A 20,951-nucleotide genomic window follows, 5' to 3' on the forward strand; every position below is an offset into this window, starting at 1 on the left:
CGAAAAGTTAATCTACTCAAAAAATTCCACCTTCTTTGCCATTCTTCAACCTATACTGAAAACTTAGAGATTTCAGATCGGAACCGGCAGGAATATTAGTAAATTGAAAAGTTGCAGTTTCACCCCGCCATGTTCATTTCACCGAGATAAACTCACCGTCGATCGTTTCTCCCGATGTCCCTCACTCCCACATATCACTTAAATTTCTCCACTGAAAGCCCGCTGGGTTGGTATCCAAATTGCGAGAGAGTTCCTTAGACAGGTGTATTATTACAATCATTCGTATGTGTCGCTTTTGTCGTTATATTTATAACTAGCATATATTTCACGTTTCTAACGTCACTGCGTCATGTTCATACGTCACTGCGTCATGTTCATACGTCACTGCGTCATGTTCATACGTCACTGCGTCACGTTTATTCATCACTTTGACCGTATATCATCTCATTTTTTCCCACATTTCTTCATATAAACAGCGCATGACTGTTTCATCAATAGTACAATGTTTTAATAAATAAATGGTATAGCTCGTTTTACTGCTCATTAATTAAAATGATCGTTCCTTTGAGGGATGAATCTTCAAACGTCTAAGAAGGTATATTGTGTTAACGTAACGTGATGAACTTTTAATTAATGATATACCAAAAATGTACTGAAGCGAGGCGAAAGTTTTAATACTAATATTTCAAATGTTTCAATTTTTGCAATAAATTTGCAAATATTTTCGTACGATGTTTTGTACACGTCCATGGATATAACCTTATCTTCATATTGAAATATCTCTCAGGAAGAGCCGAAGGGCGTGAAATGGCGGGACTTCGATGCCAGTAAATTAATTTGTTGTTTTAATTACACGACTTCGATTTCCCGTTATTCAAGAGATGAGTGACCACACCGATACTAAAGGATTGTCTTCGGCGCTTCTGCAAATGAAGGTTTGTTGGCTGTTTAGAAATTTCTGTGAATGAAAATAGATGCTTGTTGTGTGGCGCATATTTATTTTCTTATAATTGCTCGACCATTTTGTTAAGTATTATCTTAATTCTTATTATAAGAAGCAGAGGCACATGCAACAGCTTACCCTGTTTTTTTTAAGGCATAGATAAGCACCCGTATGGCTATGTCGTTAAAAATGTTTGCGGCATATTTCTAGTTTAAAGGTTTCAAGTTCAACTTCAATTTAAGAGGAATCTATGAAATTGAATTTGGATCTTTGTATCTTCCCCTGATTTCTTTGTCCCTTTCCCTCTCTTTTCTTTCACTATTAATTGCATTTATAACTTATGTACGGGAAGTAACTCCAAATAATATTCATCGTTTCTGTGGAGGACAGTGATAAGTTTTATTTACAAATATTTATTTATAATTATTTATTTATTTGTAGTTATGTAAAGGACAATGACTATGAATTCTATTTATAGTTTATGCAAAGGACAAGAATTCGCTTAGAGGAAGAAGCTAAGAGAAAAAGTGAACAGAAATTGCAGAAACGTTTTTTAAAAAAGGATAATAAAGAACTATCGGAAGAGTTAGAAGGAACAGAACCGTAAGTTAATTCCGAAATTAAACTTTATATTTATGAAATTATCACATCTTCATGTTGCTTCTAGAACAATATGTTTTTCAACGTTACTGCAATTTTTCAGTATTTGTGATTTCTATGTCATTATCAGAGAATTTCCCGTAGAACACTGATATGCATTAGCTCTCTAAGTCTTTAAGCTATTTTAATTTTCAATGTAAAATAACTAAAAATCTGTTTTTTTTCTCTGGGCTCACGTCTCTTTTACGGAAAAATTGCTTAATTTTCATTTTAGAACCGTGAAATCTGAAAACAGATATGACTTGTTGGAAAACCTTTCATTTGGACGGATGTCTTTTAAAGGTTTCAATCCGGAAGTTGAGGTAATTTTTCCAACGGACAGGAAACTTTAAATTTTTCACGCTATATAAAATAAAAACGTTTTGATTGAAGATTTTCGAAATTACATTTCAGAAAATGTTTTTTGACGTTTGCTGGAATGTAACCCTTTTTTTAAAATTTGTGCCAGTTTTTATTTTGCTGTAAATTAACGGAAATAATGAATGCATATAGTTTTCTTTGTTTCCAGAAGCTTATGAAATATTATAAAGATTTGAAAGGTGGCAAAGTGTCTGATGAAGTCGACTTTAATGATGGACAGGATATTACGGATTACGAATTAGCAACATCAGTGTATGTTGAGTTTTAGTCATATACATATGATAATTCCTCGATCATATTCGTTTCCACGCTTAATAAGATTTTGGACTTCAGGTTCAGCACAAAAACAAAAGGAGATGGAAAATGTCTAAAGAAGCATGAAGTGAATCTTCGCTTAGTTTGTATCCGTCCTTTTTTTTTTTTCACTGGAATTCCTTAATATACGCTTTTCTACATACCTCTTAGTTTCATCAACTGTTCGAGTGTCTTGATAAACAAATGACCTATTTTTGGAGTCAAAGTCGCAGAAATTTTTTTTTCATAATAATAGAACCTATCAGCACAAGTTCAGGTAGCGGATTGACATGCAAATAGTCCGTATAGTATTTTATGCTCTCTGGGAGAATTAAAAACCGGTAACAAATTTTCCTTTAAGATGGATGGAAGAAGTTTAATTGATGAAATTAACGAACCCGCAAAGCGGAAACGGCGAGACGATGGACATCGACCTGAATCTGGAATCCGAAAAAGACAGCAGTTATGATCTCATTTAATACTCAGTTTTTATTATTACATTGTGTACGGTGTTCCTTCATCGAGTTACACTATTTTGATTATTCTTATGTTCTGCCAATTCAAAATAAAATAATAAAAAAAACTGTAAAACTGAAATACAGACATCCATAAATTTAAAAGTAAAGTGTGGAAGCAATTCAGGATATTCTGCATCCCAGAATATTACCTTACCCTGCTTAGTAAATTGTTCCTTCCCACAGACTGCAAAGGAAACTTTGAGAAAAGATGACGATCAGTCACGAATAAATACAGAAGTGCAAGTTGCACATGCAAATCTTTTATGCAAGCATTAAAGCATAAGCAAATAAAAGCGTTTGTTGGCGTTATTTGACGTAGTTGGCACAATTTTTATCAAAATATTTTCAGATCTTTAGAATTCATCTACAATTTTAAATATTCCTTGTTACGGAAAATGATTTTTATTTACATTTACAAGTGCCAAATAATTAGTTATATTATAGATTGCTTAGGATTGCATATACAGTTGCAAGTACTACTGGAAATGTACGGAAATTTGCAAGAAGAATGCAAAAAACTTTGATTAATTTGCTGGAACAAGAAATAGTCTTGGACTAATTTTAACTGAAATTTGCTTGAATTTCAAAAATTTTTGGGGTCAATTTCACTTGGATCACTAATTGATTAATTAAATGTGCTTGAGTTTGAAGGAACGAACTTCAAAATAATATAAAATTTGAAGGAGCAAGCATTAAATGTCTGATTGATAGCCATAAATTGAGCATTACAACAAATTGTTTGCTTTTCTACTCTTTCCGATCATCAACATTTTATTATCGAGAATACAACACTTCTCTCCTCAGCTCTATTCATTTCACTAATTGGCAACCATAATTTGGTCTTTTTTTCTTCCAAATAAATGACTCACAATATTTGTAATGAAACGACAACAGTAAAGTATTACGGAACTATTCGAATTTTAATTTAAATTTTAATTGTATGCATAAATTTATTTTTTATCAATTTGTTCTTGTTGTTTGTAATAGCAAAAACAACTCTTTTTGTGAATTTTAAATCATAAATTTTCAATTAATAAATTGGCTACAATTAATTAGAAATTTGAATTAGAAATAAACTTAAGCAAACACTTTTTGTTATGCAAATCATATTTTGCTTATTATCGTCTATCTGTGGAATAAACAAACTGGATGTAAAACTTAAGCCAATCGTCATACCTGGCTAGAACATATTCATTAAAGGATCGGAAATGAAAGGAACTGAATTACATTTTTCATTTTTCATTTGGATTGATTTTTTTTTAGAACACAGAAGTGATATTATCCAGTTTATTTTGTTCATTTATTCCTTCAATGATAGGCTCTTATTCATTAAAATTAATTGTAGCGACATCTATTGTAATCATTGCTTATGCTATTTATGCAATTAAGAAAAACTTTGGCGTTTCTTATTCAGTGAGTCCTTTTCTTTTTTTTCTTGAAATATGATTCCAAAAAACTTTGTATTAAAGTTTTTTTTTTCAATAAGCCTTATCTTGGTGAGTTCAAAGTGTGTAAACATGATAAAATGATAATCGATAATTTAAATTTAATTCATTCTCCTTATATTAAGCTGATTTAAATCAAAATTTTTAGCAAAACATAGCTACCGATGGATGGTTTGGTCGTGGAGAGAAGCGGATAGACGATGAGCACATTATCCCTTTTAAAGTTAACGTTTCCAAGGAAGCCATAGAGATAAGTTTCTTTTTTTTTTTCATTAATATCTTCACCTGAAATTGATGATTCATGCATAGACTAACATGAAATGATATTTTCACTGTTTCAGTTAATTCCTTTGATATAAGTTTGAAAATGAGATTGAATTAAAGGATTTGAAATTTCGTTTGAAAAATTGGCGAATTAGTTATGAACCATTAGAGGATTGTAATGATTTCTCATATGGTTTCAACGGTAAATATCTTAAATATGTGGCTAATTACTGGCTCAATAAATACAATTGGAAATATCATGAAGCTATTATAAACATTTTACCTCAATTTATTACTGAAATTGAAGGCCTTAAGGTAAGTTTTTCCGGATTATTCAGCTTTTCATTGCACCTTTTCCTTCTCTCTTATCACTTCCTATCACTTGAACATTTATTTGTTTATTTAGCTTTTAAATGAATTAAGTCACTTAATTGTTGGCGGCAGGGCAAAGTTTGAGACAAATATAATTTTGGTATTTAATCTGTACAGATCCATTTCATCCATGCTAAACCGAGATATGATAATTATGAAGTTATCCTCCCATTGTTAATACTACATGGCTGGCCAGGAAATGTATTCGAGTTCTTTAAAATCATTCCGGTGCTGCTGGATCCAATTCAGCAGATTGGTTCTGATATTAATGTAGCTTTCGAAGTGATTGCACCATCGATTCCTGGATTCGGTTGGTCAGCTGCGCCAATGAAAAAAGGTAAAATGGAAAGCTTGTCTAGCAAGGTTACTTTCATTTTTTTTAATTATTATTCTCACTATTATTGAAGTGAAAAAGTACATAGGTTTTTTAAATTGAGTAAACTTATCCAAATATTTTTGTCCCTTAACAGTGTTATTAAAATACTATAATGTCCGTAGGCATTATATGCAAATTCAAAATTCAATCTAATTAGACTTACATATCTCGTGCTATTTGTTAACACTTCATTTCCAATTAATAAGTCTCTCATAAATGACAGAATAAATTTTGTCGACGGGAAGATTTTAAGTTTTTATTTTCAAATCATCCGTTTTCCTCTAATCTATAATACCTTCAAACAAGTTTTGCAAATCCTAGTAGAATTAGACATTATTTCACTTTTGTCAACAATAAATTTCAAAATTTGCAGGATTTAATCCAGAAGCGGCAGCAAGAATATTCAACAAATTGATGGTTCGTTTAGGTTTCTCAAGGTATCTACTGCAGGGCGGGGATTGGGGGAGCAATATTGCTACTAAAATCGCCTTTTATTATCCTGAAAAGTCGGTCTTCCTTCCTTTTTCTGTTTTTTTTGTGTTTTCATAAAAGAAAGGTTTGAGTGCAACAAATATGCTATTACTTTTTCATTTTCCATATGTTGTAGGGTAATTCTCAATCTTTATTGATACTTACTAGATCAGCCTTAAATTAAATCAAATCTAAGCTAAACACTTCAATATGTAGTTCCGATTTCACTTCCTCTCCTCCTATTGAATCTTAAAACTTGTTTCAAACTTCAAAATCGTACCATAATTATTTCGATGCAACATTGTAGTATTATTGGTTTACATTTAAACTTGGCAATGGTATTTAATTGGAAAGCGCTATTGTACCGAACATTTGGTATCATAGCACCGAGATTAGCTTATTCTTCCAAATTATTTCATTCGAAAACTACAAGCGCTTTCTTCAAGGAAGTGCTTGAAGAAACAGGATATATGCACATTCAGGCGACAAAACCGGATACTATTGGTGATGATTTCGGATTTCTTAATTTTAATTAATAATTGCATACAATTTCTTTTGCAGTACGATGCTTGAATTTAATTACAAAAGCTTGAAAATATGCAAGTAGTCTTATTCAAATTACTTGGGAAGTCCAATGAAATTAGATTGGACAAAGATTTTAGATTATAATTAGTTTTTTCCACCGCAATTTCTGAAATTGTCGTGTTTCTTCAATGTTTTAGGTGTAGCACTTAATGATTCTCCAATAGGTTTGGCAGCTTATATTCTCGAAAAGTTTTCGACCGGAACAAATATCACTTATCGGTCATTTCATGACGGTGGACTCACAAAGTAATTAATTTTGCCGAAAAATCTGAAAAATTTTAGAGGACAAAAGGAATGTAGAATTTTTGGAAGTTTTCCAACGATGATTTTTTCATTTTTAAGAAATATAAAAATCTACAATTTCTACATGTTGTGTTTATTTCTTCAGGAAGTTTACATTGGATGAGCTGCTGACCATAGTGTCCATTTATTGGTTCAATGGTAATATAATAAATGCCATAAGATTTTACAAGGAAGCATACCAAAGTCCACTCAGGTTTCATCAAGTCACGTAAGTTGACTCCTCTTACTCCATCTTGAATTGAACGTTATCTACCAGATTGTAAGTCTAAATTAGTTTTGATGCTAAATGATTACTGAAGGTTATTAGTTAGCTAAAATTTCGCATGATCAATTATATGACTAAACTTCAGAACCATGTAAATTTTACAAATCAAATAAGTTGACCAATTGAATGACCAAACTCTTGTGCTATATAAATTTTGCAATTCAAATAAATTAATTCTTGTTGATAGTAATCTTAATGAAAAGAACAAATCTGATTGTATATGTTGTTAAATTATCATCTTATTATTTTAAAGTCAGTACATTACTGTTCCAACCGGCTACGCAGCATTTCCGGAAGATGGATTTGTGCAACCAAAAGAGGTAATGCATATCATGTACAACCTGATAAGTTATACAGAAATCAAAACTGGTGGACATTTTGCCGCTTTTGAAGACCGAAACTTCTTGCTGATGACATTATCAAATTCGTTAAAACAATTCAGCTAGAGTGATATTCTTTGCAAATGTCAACAAATAAGAGTTGAAATTTTGGATATCACTAATATTACTGTATAACTATCCTGACTTACTGTAATTACAATTTGCTTCAGTCATAATTGTAACTGAATATATCTGATGACTGTAAATCATCATAATTATCTGTGATATTTTCTCACATATTCTCATTTCTTTTGATGGAATTAAAAAAAGGAATCAATCGAAATTAACATTTGTTGTCATTTTAGAAGATCACCTTACATTGCCGATGCATACTTTACCTGTAATTATCATAGTTAATTATAATTGTTTTGCATAGGTATGCAAAATGAAATAATGGATCATGTACAGTGTACAAATTGCTTTAACCTTATGATGGAATTTTAAGGTGAGATATAAATTTGAAGTTAAACTTATTTATCGCCTATCTCCTCTGCATATTATCTTCTATTTCATTAATATCATTGCTTAAGTTAAAATGAGTCAATCTCAACAGGGTCTTCTTTCCTCGATGTGTTTGCCAAACCTATTCTCTTGGCTGTGGCTTTGATAGATAGCAGATAGAGACAGCAAGAATCTCGTTAATCCATTTGAGGATGTGTGACCTGACGTGACCCCATTGACGCTAACTGCTGGCGTAAGGGTTTTTGATAAATGTAGATATATAGATGGAAATGTGCATATAAGTGAAATAAACATTATTATAGTGAGTGCTAAGAAAAAATTGTATTAAGAAAAAGAAAAGTTATAGATTACTGCATCACACATTCGTATAAAAGGAAAAAAGAGTACTGTAATTTTTGAGATAGGTGTTGATATTGCTAGAATAAAACAACTTTAAAATGATGGAAAATCATGAAAGTAGAAATGAGCCTACAAGTTTTAAACAAAAGAATGACCTCGAGATAATGTTTACCGAGCAAAATTCAGAAATCGAAGCTTCCATCACTACTTTACACTTACGATAATCTACCATTCAGTTTTCTACGATTAAATTAATGTGTACTGTAGCTTTCTAATTTTATATCAGAGACTATATTGTATCACAAAATAATAGCAATATTATCCCGATAGCTGTTATCAGTTCTACCTTCAGTCCTTATAATATCTTTGGGATTTCTTCAAGATAAATTAGGCATAAAATAAAAATTTATATGAAATATTAGAAAAAATTAAGGACAGCCTAAATACATATGAAAGAAAATATGTAAATAAAAGTGAAATTGAGTTTCACTTGAGATGTACTCCTTGTAATTCGATATCACCATCAATGGAAAGCTTATCGATATCTCGGGGTGACATTCGATGTGTAAATGAACACACAAGGCAATCATCAACGTGACACTGTAATCATTCAAATCAAAAAAAAAAAATATTAAACTCTTCATATAAGTAAATAAAAGTCAAAAGTCAAACTGGACTGAGAACGCTTTGTTTTAAAAAAAGAGATGAACTAACAAGAAATCGATTTTCTTCACAGTAAAATAATAAGTCAAAAGCTCGCTTCTTTTTAAACGGAAATGGAATCTCGAGCTCCTTTTCTTCCGTTCCCCATCGTTCTTCAGATCGAGTATTCCGAATTAGTTTCTGAAAACTTTCTCCAATTTCCGTTTTTTCGTCAATTCATAACGTTTGGTGTAATTGACAAATAGAGCATTTAAAGTTATTAGTGACATAATGATAATACAGATTGATTCGTTTTTGCATGGATTAGTTTTCAGATAATTTAAGATTTTCCTTTCTTGTCATGTTTTTGTATGATTTGATAAGGATTCGAACTACCATTAGTTGAGTGAAAACTGATATAATCGTCAAATGAGAACTTACTTTTTCGGCAATTCGTGGATTAAATCTGAATGCTATATCGTTACCAGAATGAAAATCCACCATAAACTGTTTGGTTCGTTTTTTAACAAGTCCTGATACGTAAAGCTTTCGTCCTGGATAAAAGTTTCCCGGGATATCTGCTGTGTAGGGAATTTGCTGTAATCGTGTTGACGGTAAGTTAAAAAAAAAGAAAAAAAGAAAAAATCAATCGAAATGTTACGGTCAGGAAAAATACAACTGTATCAACTGCATTTGTAAAGAAAGCTTTTAATCCAGCTGATCCAATTTGGCTTTGCTTTTAAAATGTTCAATTTTCCATATCAGTCTAATTTCAAGATTGAGACGGAGTGGACGACTGAAAAATCGCAAATTGTGAATGATGCGAACATACGGCAAAACCATCGTAAATTTTCATCAGAATCGAACTATTCATTGTACTTACGTAATATTTGCCTTCCCATGAGACTGTGTACAGTTCGGCATCACCATTCATATAGATGTGCGAAATATTTGAAATTGGCACATAATATGCAAATTTGGCCAGTAATTTATGATCAATGAATATCTGAAATTACATCAAATCATTTTTTATTAAAGCATAAGAATGTTCTTGGATACATTAAATGGCAGGTATTGAAAGCAAAACAGTAAAATTTGAAGGAAATTATTTGTCAGAAATTACTTAAAATATTTAATTGGCGATTAGTCCTTCTTTTTTTCTTGTAAATAGTTTCAAAAATTTGCGAAATTTAACCTCAAAGTGTTTGTCATGACATCTAATTCGTATATCAAATTCATCACCAGGTGTCCATTTATGCTTCACTGAACCTTCTCTAAAGATTTTTTTATTAGTAATTTATTATCAGCAAAAATTTGAGCAGTACGTACAGTCTTTTCACATTTGTTAAAATTTGCAGAAAAAGCTAACCTCCCCCATTCGCCATCGATGCAAGCATTCAAATAAATTCTTTTTAGAGCAATATTTGCTCGAATAGCAAGAAGTCGGTTGTCGAGAATATCATTCTCATCCTCCTTTTCCACCTTTCCACCATTTGTGAGGTTTATAATAAACTCATTACGTCCTTAAGTTTCATTCTAATTACATTTGAAATTTCCAAATCTAACTTTTTTATATAATATGCAAAATTTCCTTAGACATAAATGCAATTTGGTTTGATTCATCAAGCTGGGAAAGTTTGTATCATATAGTCATTCAGAATTTTATGGTACATTAACTGCAACACATCCGCACTTTCACTTTCAAAATTGCACATTAAAATGTCTCCAAACTGGTTTTTCTATCTTCTCAACTTTCTGGCACACTTATTTCACTATAATTTTATTAATTCATTGTTTCAGACTGATCGACAGGTTTAAACGAAACTATTGATACACTTTATTGCTTCAGAATATTTTAAAATGTGGAAGATTTATTTATCCATAAAATAAACCAATGATATATCCTCGAACAATCAATGATTGACCCGGCTGTAACTGATTGCCTTCCAGTTTCGACAAGTACGGCACTGGCTGCAATGTTTCATCTGTTATTGATAATATTTCAAATTGTTTTGAATCAATCATATCAATAGCACATTCTTTGCTATTATCTATCAACAATGAGAACTATACACTAATTCCATTTTTCAAACATTGAAAAGTTAACTTACAAAGCTGCTATTCCGCCCAGTAATGGAATTTTTCTGTGTAGCTCTTTTTGTTTCATTTTTGAATAATTTTCTCAAAATTGATGACATCGATATGACAAGTTATTGGTCGAAGGAATACATAAACAGACACATACACACACACACACACATGTACACATAGACACATACACTACTGCTTAGAAACTGGACTGATCTGTTTCGTTGAATTCGAGCTAAATCAAATCACTAGCATTCACAGTGAGTATCTGCAAATAGAGAATATGGAAATTTTTAGATGTTAAAATCATTTTTAAACGAATAAATTATTTGATAAGAATTGAATGAATCGTGGGTATTATTCTGTAGAGTGAAATTATTCATAACTTGATCGTAGTGAGATTTTATTAAATAACAATAACAAAAAAAGTGAAACTTCAGGTTAGCAGTTAATAAATTTGCTAATTCACTACATTTTCTTTATTGTATAAATGATTGTAAATTCTATTCTTTCTATTTTAAAGTTACAAATTTTTCAAATTTAATCTTTAAAATGCTTATAGAAGGACTGTAGTTACAAAAGTAAAATAATAACAAAAAAAGCAGAAGATTGGTTGGTTATAAAAGAGAAAATATACACAGCAAACGGGGCATTGGAATTGATTTTAGCGTAGCAGCGAAGAAACACAATAATAAATTCTGGTCGCAAATCAAATTCACTGTATAACAAGTGAATCTGTCTCCCGATAGAACACTTCAATGTCTCTTCTCAACGGGACAAATGACAATGGAAGGGTTATGGTGAAAAAGATCAAAATATTTCTATTACACTGTCTTGAATGAAATTTTTTTAAAATACTGTGAAGAGAAAGGCATCAGAATGGATACTGAAAATATTAGAGAGAATGAAGTACAAGAATATCATGGAACATTTCAGGAAGTATCTCAGTAAATTCAAATATATAATAGTTTTGTTTGAAAACAAAAATGGGTTGATTAATAATCATAATTAATCTAGTTTTGTGATCAATTTAATGAATTTTAGTACTAGAAAAGTAAATTAAAACTAGACTTTTACCGGATGTTAATACATCAAACGATTTTTGGGTAAACAACTTAACGATAAGATGATGAAGAAATAAGTAGTAAAATCAGATTGAATTCCCAACTAATCGGCTTTTAATACAAGATAATGAAAGTTAGATAATGTCATCTATAATAGTAATGACAGCGATTACAACCGACAACAGTAACAATATCAGCACTAATTAGTAATTGTGGTTACTTAAACGAAATTGGAACATCATAAGTATTCATCCGACTGCATTCATTTGCCAGAAATGTAAACAAATGTTTGTATGCCTATATTATCGAGAGAAAAGAGGAAGGGCAGAAATCAAAGTGAAAATTTAGTAAAATTTTACCTTCTCCAAATTAGCAATAACAATCCTTACTCAACCATAAGGTAAATTACGGATGATGGCCTTGTTTTTTTAGTGTTTTGTCGAATAAACCTTTTAATGACGAATGAAAAACACGACAATGAGTACTTTTACCATCAAACATTACCTGATTTCCGAAAAGTCAACCTTACTCAAATTCAACTCAAAATTCTCAATTAAGTGTCAAAACTTCCTCCCCTACTAACTTCCTGATCATCACCCAAATGGAGCATGTTCCAAAATGAATCATTGAAATATTTAGACTTTAGACAACACTCATTACAGTAATGATACGTTTTTTTTTTTTCGCAATGACAAATTTTTTCACAACAGCGCACATAGAATATATGCATATATATGTGTGTGTGTGTGTGTGTGTGTGTTGTGTTGTATGTGTGTATGTGTTTGTATGTGTCTGTGCGTGTACGTGTGTGTGTATGTCTGCGTATGCATGTGTGTGTGTGTGCGTGTCGTCCCACAAATATATCACTGTGAAATAATTTTGCAAAAAAAGAGTGAACAGTAAAAAAGACAGTTTTCAGAGTAACAGTGGGAATAGTTTTGAAAGTTAAATTTAAACGGCAAGAAAAGCGTCTATGCAAAGTGAAAAAGAGAAAAAAAAAGTCAAAGTTATGAAGCGACGTTTTATGATTGATCGAGAAAAAGAAGGTGGTCCAAGAAATGCTACAGCAGGCCACAATATCAACTTTATCCAGCCACAATGTGATAGAAACATTTTTAAAAGTCTTAAATAAGCAAGCAAAAATTTTAACTGAGGAATAATTCACTCAACAAAATTTTGCTCTTAGCATATAAATAAATGAAAATGGTATTAATAGCTATAGGAATATTAAATTATTTCTAATCAAATCATATGAAATTCATGTGGAATAATATCAAATACGAAAGCTTATTTATCATTAAGCTTATTAGAAATTAAATTTCAGCCATTTGCAATTCACTATGGAAATCGTTAATCTTCTGTATAATGGAACTGATAAACAATAACGATAGTGTCACTTTAGACAATTGAATAATCGTTTATTGAAGCATATAATACATTTACAGTGGTGACAAACTGATCACTTCTTCCGGAGCAATTTCTGACTGATCATGTTTGTGGAATCAGTGAATTGGAATTTGATGGATGACGTAGAAAAAAATTCGGATTACTATAAAGTACATAACACTATCGCTGCTTGTACAATTACTTTAGCATACAGACAAATGGCCTAATTAAAAGGCAGTTTCTAATTACTTTTTCTAAAAACCTTTTCAAGGTGTAAATCTGTATGAACAGTAAAGGTGAAGGATAACGTTTTAATAAAGATTAATTTTGGAAATTAATAAAGGTTCCCACATATACATCACTTATAATTATAATTGTAACAGCGAAATGGAGCAAAAAAAAAAAGAAAGATAGGAATAGATGGCGAAAATTCAATTCAAACATTAAATTCAATTTACGAAATTTATGAAATCTATTCCAGCCAAGGTATTATATTCAACAGAAAAATGTGAAAAAGAGAAGTAGTAATGAGCCATTGGTTCCATCGTTGTGCATCAGAAGAACTGGATCCTAACGAATCATTGGTAACGTTGATCGAATAGAGTATAGTTACGAGTCAATAATAAAATATATTAAAGTAAATTAGTAGTAATGAAAGATGAAAAATGAAAAATGATATTTAGCAACCAAACAATTTTTCTTTAAAATTATTGTTGATCTTTGGCCGAAAATTTTGTAATTAGAAAGTAAGAATGACGTTTTAATAAAGATTAATTCCGGAAATTAAAGAGCAGAAGCTCGTAGGAACCATACTATCAAAGTAGTATGCAATAAGATGTAATAATTCTGAAATATTTTAATCCTACTTATTTCATTCCCTTATTAAAAGTGATTGGCTATTATACCTATTTCGTGAAATGCTTAATTACCATAAAAGTATCGTATCCTGAATGGAAATGATAACTTGTGTTTTTTAAACCTTTCAACCTTTTAAAATACAGTATGTTTCAATTATAGTTGTCAGGCGTAATAAAATCTCAAAATGTGAAAATATGCATACAAAAGGATATGAAGTAAATATAACGAAGTAATGTACACACTGTGCAAATAATATACAATATATATGGCACATAAATTTAGAAACAGCAAATAGAAATGGTAACAGAAGATGTCACCTAACTTTGCGACAAACACTTTAGCAACAATGACATAAGAAGATAGACAGTTATTATTCTCTATTGAAATTATTCATAGCTTATCGAACTGTTGAATTGAATTTTTTGACATTATAAACAATCGATATGACTCATTGTTTATGATATCAAAAATTTTGTAATTTAAGAAAACTACCACTAAAAAAAGAACTGGAAAATTACAACTAAAGACAATTTCAGTTCAGTTTAAGATATTGAATTTGCAAATGAATACAATTTAAGTATCGATTTGATGCACTCTCAAGTGTCTAATGCACAATAGAAAGATGATTTTACATAATTTGAAAAGTGAGATGTAAAGAATTTGAGGACCGGATAATTATTTTTATAAATTTTCAATGCCATTGCTGACTGTCCCTTTAAATTATGTGTGACATGAACAAGTATCGAAAAATAAGTGAACGTTTACACATCTGACGATTGATGAAGTTGATTGATTTACCGGCGATAGGAACAGATACATGGGTAACGGGTCGAGACGTTCAGGTAACAAAAAGTTTTCTGTTAAGGCGATAGCATACTTATGAAAAAGGTCACTACAATCCATTTCCTTCCATATAACTAAACGTAAAAATTTTGCAACAAAAAAAGATGAATGAAAATGAATAAAAATAAGTAAAAATGAATAAAAACAAATTAAAATAAATGAAAATAAATAAAAATAAGTAGAAATAAATAGAAATGAGTAAGAATGGATAAGATAAATAAAAACAAACAAAAATAAATAGAAATAAAGAAAACTAAATAGAAATTAATAAAAATAATTAAAAATAGCAAAAATGTAGAAAACGAAGTGAGAGGGAGGATGAAAAAAACAAACAATAGAATTTGATAATGTGCTGGGCTGAGTTTTCAAACAGTTCACAAGAGGTCATGCAAATCATAAGATGCAATCACTTTTTCATTAAAATCTTTCATAAACCAGTTTATTATAATGAGTTTTTGAAAAGTTCGAATAGATCCATTTTGTTTGTTGGCATAATCCTGTAGAATTGAAAAAATAAGGGCAACGGAAGTTTGAATTTCGATATCAAATCATGAATATTGAAAGCAAAGTGAAATCCAACAACAATTATTAATTTGGAATGAATCTTGGAAGGATGAGTGCACATTTTAACATGCAAGCAAACAAATATTTTAAGTTTTGAGTCACAATTTTTCTTGAATTTAGATCAGGGAAAAATCGAAATTTGATGAAAAAAAAATTGTCCGTAAGCCTATTCTGAAATTATTAGTCTAGTTTGATATCATGTATCAGTTCTTAAAGTGAACGTTTGAGCATGACGTAAAATTCTCGTTGGTTACTTTCCTTTCTGTTCTGATTGCATCATATGAAATATGCATTGCATTTTTAGCATCCAAAAGTAATAATTTGTTTTTGTGAAAATCAAAGGAAATGAGATTTTCCGCAGGAATAGAGTCGAAACATGTCAATCCTGTCAGTAAGAATAAAGTAATGGTTGCTTAATTAAAATTGCCTTCAAGATGCCCTACAATTTGATGGATTACATTCTTCTTTCTAAATGTAAAAATGCCTTTACAATCATTTACGACCAAAAGGATTTTATGCCAAGAATAGGAAAAAAATAGCTTTTTTGCTAGAATGACTCGAATCACAAAGAATCCATTAATAACTTTGATCCATATAAAAAATCCTGTAAACTTACTGAAAGTTTTGAATTTTCCGAACATTGCTGAACTGCCAATTAAATTTTACCTTTACGTACTTCCGTAGCTTCTGGAATGAACTCCTTGTTTCGATACATGTAGCGTAATTCTGTATAAGCAACCAGCATTCTTCTGAAGACTTTTAGCGGCAACCATTTCCTTTTGAATACGATTCAGGTAAAATAAAGGAAGGCGAAAAGTGAAAAACTGGTCCGGAAACGAAAAATAACGAATGGGAAGGCAGTAAATGGGCTAAAATATAGTTAGCAACTAACTATCCAATGAATTTTTTACAAACCTATCAATTTAGTTTATAAACTACCAATGATATGTGCAACATTTGTTTCAGTTTTCTTATTCACCACTGCGTATACTATACTTAACGCTTGCTGAATTGGGTATTGTCGAATTTAAATTTCATAAATTTAATTAATTAAAAATAGATTAAAGAATTAAAAATAGATTAAAGTAATATTATTAAGAATAACCGTAGAATATGGTACCGTCAAATAACAATCGGAAATTTTAACCAAAGAAGGAAAAGTCCTTCTTTCCTTAACAGTGCAAACTCACTGGTCTCAACGCCCAATTGTTAAACGTTTTTCAAAAAAATCATTAAATTCAGGCATATAAACCAAAATGAAAAATTGCATGATTTGCACTGCAAATATATCTGAATATATTCAAAAAAATGATGCACAACAAATGTGCACGTGCGTTGTTGCTGAAGATGCAATTTAGAAGTCATTTGAAATCATCGATGTTACTGCTATCTTGAAGTAGACAAATCCGATAATTCTACTATGATATTGGATAAATCCTATAATTCGACTGCGATATGCAAATGCCAACTTGGATATTCATTATTCATTTAATTTAAAAAATAAATAGAAATCTGCATTAATCAAAAGACAAGAAAAAATCCATTTTTTATGCAGAAATATATTGACAAAATTTGGATTATTTGGAAAGGGTGCCTGTAATGCTTCGTGCATAATTACAGGAATAAAGAACGAAACAGAACAATATTTACTTCATCTTCCTTTTTTCCTTTTTTATATCATGAATTGACAGCGGTGGGAAGTAAGGGTTGCAGAAAAAAATTTAAAAAATTTAATTTAAAAAAAAATTTAAATTTAAAATTTAAAAATTTAAAAAAAATTTAAAATTTAAAAAAAAACTCTGTGAGAACGTAGTCTTTTCAATTTGAAAATCTGTTCTTAATTCACTGGGAGGAGGTGGGGATAAGTGGAGAGGAGGCCAGGATTTGGATTTGACGGCGAAAGGGTGAGATGGATTCTTCTTTCTGAGGATGCCAGGAATTGGTCATTTGGAGCGGAGTGGGTCTTGTTATCGAACGATGAAGAAAGACCTGAGATACTGGTGGAGTCATTGGGTACAAAAGATATTAAAGAACCGACAGAATCAGTTTGTAAGCTTGTTCCGTGAGTTTTAATTTTAGCAAAGTATATCGGAGTGAGAGTTACATGTATATCAATGTCTATCAGAGTGACAGTTACAGCAAGTATTAATTTTAATTATTACATCTTCGTGTAATGATATGAGACCAAGGATTGGTCATCCGGAGCAGAGTGGACCTTGTTATCGAACGAAGAACCCCAAATAGAGTGACAGTTAAAACGGGTTTTCTTAAAAAAAAATTTGAGGTAGAGTAACAGTTGGAACAGGTCTTTTTAAAAAAGGTTAAATAATTTACGCTAAATTTAAGCTTATTTCAGGAGATCGAGGGCAGTCAAAATTTCTTTGCTGCCATATTTCAAAATTCCTTTGCTCAGACAGCGTTGGCATGCAATAAATGTATATCAAAGTAATAGAACAGGTATTAGCTTTAACTGCTACAAGAAGTGGCCAAATAACATACACTAAATTTAAACTTATTTCAGAGTCGAGGGCGATCAGAATCACACAGACCTTCAGCAAAGCCGGAAGTATTCAGCCCCGCATGTTTAGAGATTCAGCCCCCGCATATTTTCCGGAAAGATTCCGAAAGGAGCTGCGAGTGCCCCAAACACGGTGGTTCCAGTAGAAAAAACAACGACATCGGTAATTCATAATTTTAGTAATATTTGAAATGGTGATGTCTATAATCTGGCGAAGGAAATTGTCATACTTTGATCTCCGCTGATAAAATCATATTTGTCAATGAAATCACAAAAGTTCTTCCTTTATGATACCTCAAAACGTCACAAAAGCTCCATACTGATAAACTATCTGTTCTGACAAACAGTTTTTGAATATTTCCTAATCTTTGATATTTTCAGTGTGTGGTATCTGGAACAGATAGTTTGAAATACTAAAATGGTGACGCATTCGTGTCTCGAGAACACATAAGCAGGATGGTTAAAACGATATTCCTAGTTATGAATTTGACTCGATCAAAAGGACATCAAACTCATCAAAGCTCCTTCTAAGTTTTTGTGCTCATTGTGGCCAATATTTCCTAATACAGTCCGAATTTACAGCTGCACAGAAAACAGCAGCAGTGGGAATTCATGCCCTCGATTAATATTCGAAGACATGTGCGGTCGTAATCAACGAAATACAGGCAAAGCGTCACAGACTAGATTTTGTGGAGAGAGAAGAGGATTTCAATCTCTTCGTTCCAGATAGGAAATCAATTATATTTGAGAAGTGAGATTTGAAAAGAAGTAAGAAAAAAATGTTCGAATTGTTATGGAAAATAAATCATTCATAAAGTCGATCTCGTAGTTTTCGTAATCAGCGAATTTTTTTTTTCAGACCATTGATACTACTCAACCTCTTTCACGCGGCCATGCTTTTGCTGCCTGTTCCAGCTCTCCATCCTCTATCCAATGAAATACGTCCAAGCGGATTAGCAGAATTCAAAAAAATAAAATAAAAATTGAAAAAAAGGAAAAGTTAAAATCAAAAAAAAAAATTAAAAGAAGTGAAAGAACCAAAAGAACAAAAAATCGCTAAGAAAAAATGAATTTGGAAAACATGGGAACAAAAAATTTCTTCCCGTTATTTGAAACAACTTTAAATGTGAAAAGAACCGAATTCAAAGTTTGGGAAAAGAAAGTAAAACAATTTAGAGATTTTGTAGCTAATTTGTTGCCACTTCCATATGAAATCTCTTTTAATGCTGTAGTTAAGATCAAGAAACTTGTAAAGAGAACTTTTCTTAACTATCACAAAACTCGCATAAAATCAAAACCTTACATAAAATCAAAAAATTGATTTACTTATTCAGTTGTTTGCTTGTAGTTTTACGCTATTCTTATTTTCGATTTCACCGGCTTTGCTATGGAGAGTTAGGTTTTGGTTTGTTAGTTTTATTAAGTTGTTTTTGCTAATGATTACAATGCTTTAAGATGATTTGATTTTGGTTACTGGATAAACAGTTCAGTAGCGACAACTATTTTTTGGCTAAAAACGAGTTCCTTGAATTAATGTACTTCCTTTTCCCAAACTTTTTCTTTGATTTTTCTTTTTTCAATTTTTATTATATTTTTTTGAATTCTGCTAACCGGCTTGGACGTATTTCATTGAATAGAGGATGGAGAACTGGAGCAGGCAGCAAAAGCACGGCCGCGTGAAAGAAGCTGAGTAGTATCAATGGTCTGAAAAAAAAATTCGGTGATTAGGAAAACTACGAGATCGACTTTATGAATGATTTATTTTCCATAACAATTCGAACATTTTTTTCTTACTTCTTTTCAAATCTCACTTCTCAAATATAATTGATTTCCTATCTGGAACGAAGAGATTGAAATCCTCTTCTCTCTCCACAAAATCTAGTCTGTGACGCTTTGTCTGTATTTCGTTGATTACGGCCGCACATGTCCTCGAATATTAATCGAGGGCATGAATTCCCACTGCTGCTGTTTTCTGTGCAGCTGTAAATTCGGACTGTATTAGGAAATATTGGCCACAATGAGCACAAAAACTTAGAAGGAGCTTTGATGAGTTTGATGTCCTTTTGATCGAGTCAGATGCATAATTAGGGATATCGTTCTAACCATCCTGCTTATGTGTTCTCGAGGCACGAATGCGCCACCATTTTATGTTTCAAATTGTCTGCTCCGGATACCACACACTGAAAATATCAATGATTAGAAAACATTGTAAAAATTGTTTTTTAGAACAGATAATTTATCAGTATGGGAATTTTGTGGTCATTCTGATGCATCATAAAGGACGAACTTTTGTGGTTTCACTGATAAGTATGATTTTATCAGCGGAAGATCAAGGTATGATAATTTTTTCTTATCAGTAAGAGATTTAAGTATGGATACATATTAAAGACACTTGATCATTTCTAACATTAGTCAAATCCAATTTTTATTTTATTTTCCATATGTCAGTTCAGCATCATTTGTGTGTTTTCATCATAATATTTTCTTGAAATGTTGCTTCAAGACTTGAAAAGCTTTAAATATTTCTGCAATGTCCCGCTCATTTGTTGTATGTCATATAAAAACACATGTTTTCCACTTTGTCTTATGAACAATCGCTAACAAAGAAATAAACAAGTCAAAACTGAGTGATATTTCATATTCTAAGCATAATGTTTGAGAAGTGCAAAAAAAGAAGCACAAATCAAAAGGTTGTAATGCAGAAAAAAATTTTAAATTACTTGACTTTATTAAGTTTTTAAATACGGGAATAAGCAATAAAATGACATTCGAATTTCTTATTTCGTCGCGAAATTGATACTTTACAGCTTTGTTAGTTTTAAATCCTAAACAATGAGAACGAAAATAAAACATTACATGGAACTCACTTGGCTTATTATTTGCATGGCAAAAAGTCATTAAAAAAGGATAAATGAAAAGGAAGTAGCGCAGCCCCAGACTCTTCAAATAAA

The 20,951-nt window shown here is 31.2% G+C and overlaps 4 protein-coding genes across 4 annotated transcripts; 3 read left to right on the forward strand and 1 right to left on the reverse strand.

Annotated features, from left to right (window-relative positions):
• The first annotated feature begins 781 nt into the window (after positions 1-781).
• Positions 782-2,743, forward strand: LOAG_01694 (hypothetical protein). The gene is made up of 6 exons (XM_020445816.1): positions 782-935; positions 1,422-1,546; positions 1,818-1,905; positions 2,112-2,215; positions 2,297-2,345; positions 2,619-2,743. The coding sequence occupies exons 1-6, from the start codon at positions 882-884 to the stop codon at positions 2,724-2,726; spliced, it is 528 nt and encodes a 175-aa protein (XP_020303768.1). The 5' UTR covers positions 782-881; the 3' UTR covers positions 2,727-2,743.
• Positions 2,744-4,384: 1,641 nt separating this feature from the next.
• Positions 4,385-7,302, forward strand: LOAG_01695 (hydrolase; the record flags this gene model as incomplete). The annotated part of the gene is made up of 8 exons (XM_003137233.1): positions 4,385-4,396; positions 4,605-4,799; positions 4,974-5,193; positions 5,606-5,738; positions 6,011-6,207; positions 6,426-6,534; positions 6,677-6,799; positions 7,110-7,302. The coding sequence occupies 8 exons, from the start codon at positions 4,385-4,387 to the stop codon at positions 7,300-7,302; spliced, it is 1,182 nt and encodes a 393-aa protein (XP_003137281.1).
• Positions 7,303-8,523: 1,221 nt separating this feature from the next.
• On the reverse strand, positions 8,524-10,877 carry LOAG_01696 (galactoside-binding lectin family protein; the record flags this gene model as incomplete). The annotated part of the gene is made up of 8 exons (XM_003137234.1): positions 8,524-8,637; positions 8,752-8,880; positions 9,121-9,276; positions 9,563-9,685; positions 9,875-9,953; positions 10,049-10,202; positions 10,572-10,650; positions 10,791-10,877. 8 exons carry the CDS (start codon positions 10,875-10,877, stop codon positions 8,524-8,526), a joined length of 921 nt encoding a protein of 306 aa, XP_003137282.1.
• A 6,534-nt stretch (positions 10,878-17,411) lies between these two features.
• Positions 17,412-18,174, forward strand: LOAG_01697 (hypothetical protein; the record flags this gene model as incomplete). The annotated part of the gene is made up of 2 exons (XM_003137235.1): positions 17,412-17,531; positions 18,004-18,174. 2 exons carry the CDS (start codon positions 17,412-17,414, stop codon positions 18,172-18,174), a joined length of 291 nt encoding a protein of 96 aa, XP_003137283.1.
• Positions 18,175-20,951: the final 2,777 nt, after the last annotated feature.

Source organism: Loa loa (assembly GCF_000183805.2).
Source record: "Loa loa unplaced genomic scaffold supercont3.14, whole genome shotgun sequence".
NCBI classification, from domain to species: domain Eukaryota; kingdom Metazoa; phylum Nematoda; class Chromadorea; order Rhabditida; family Onchocercidae; genus Loa; species Loa loa.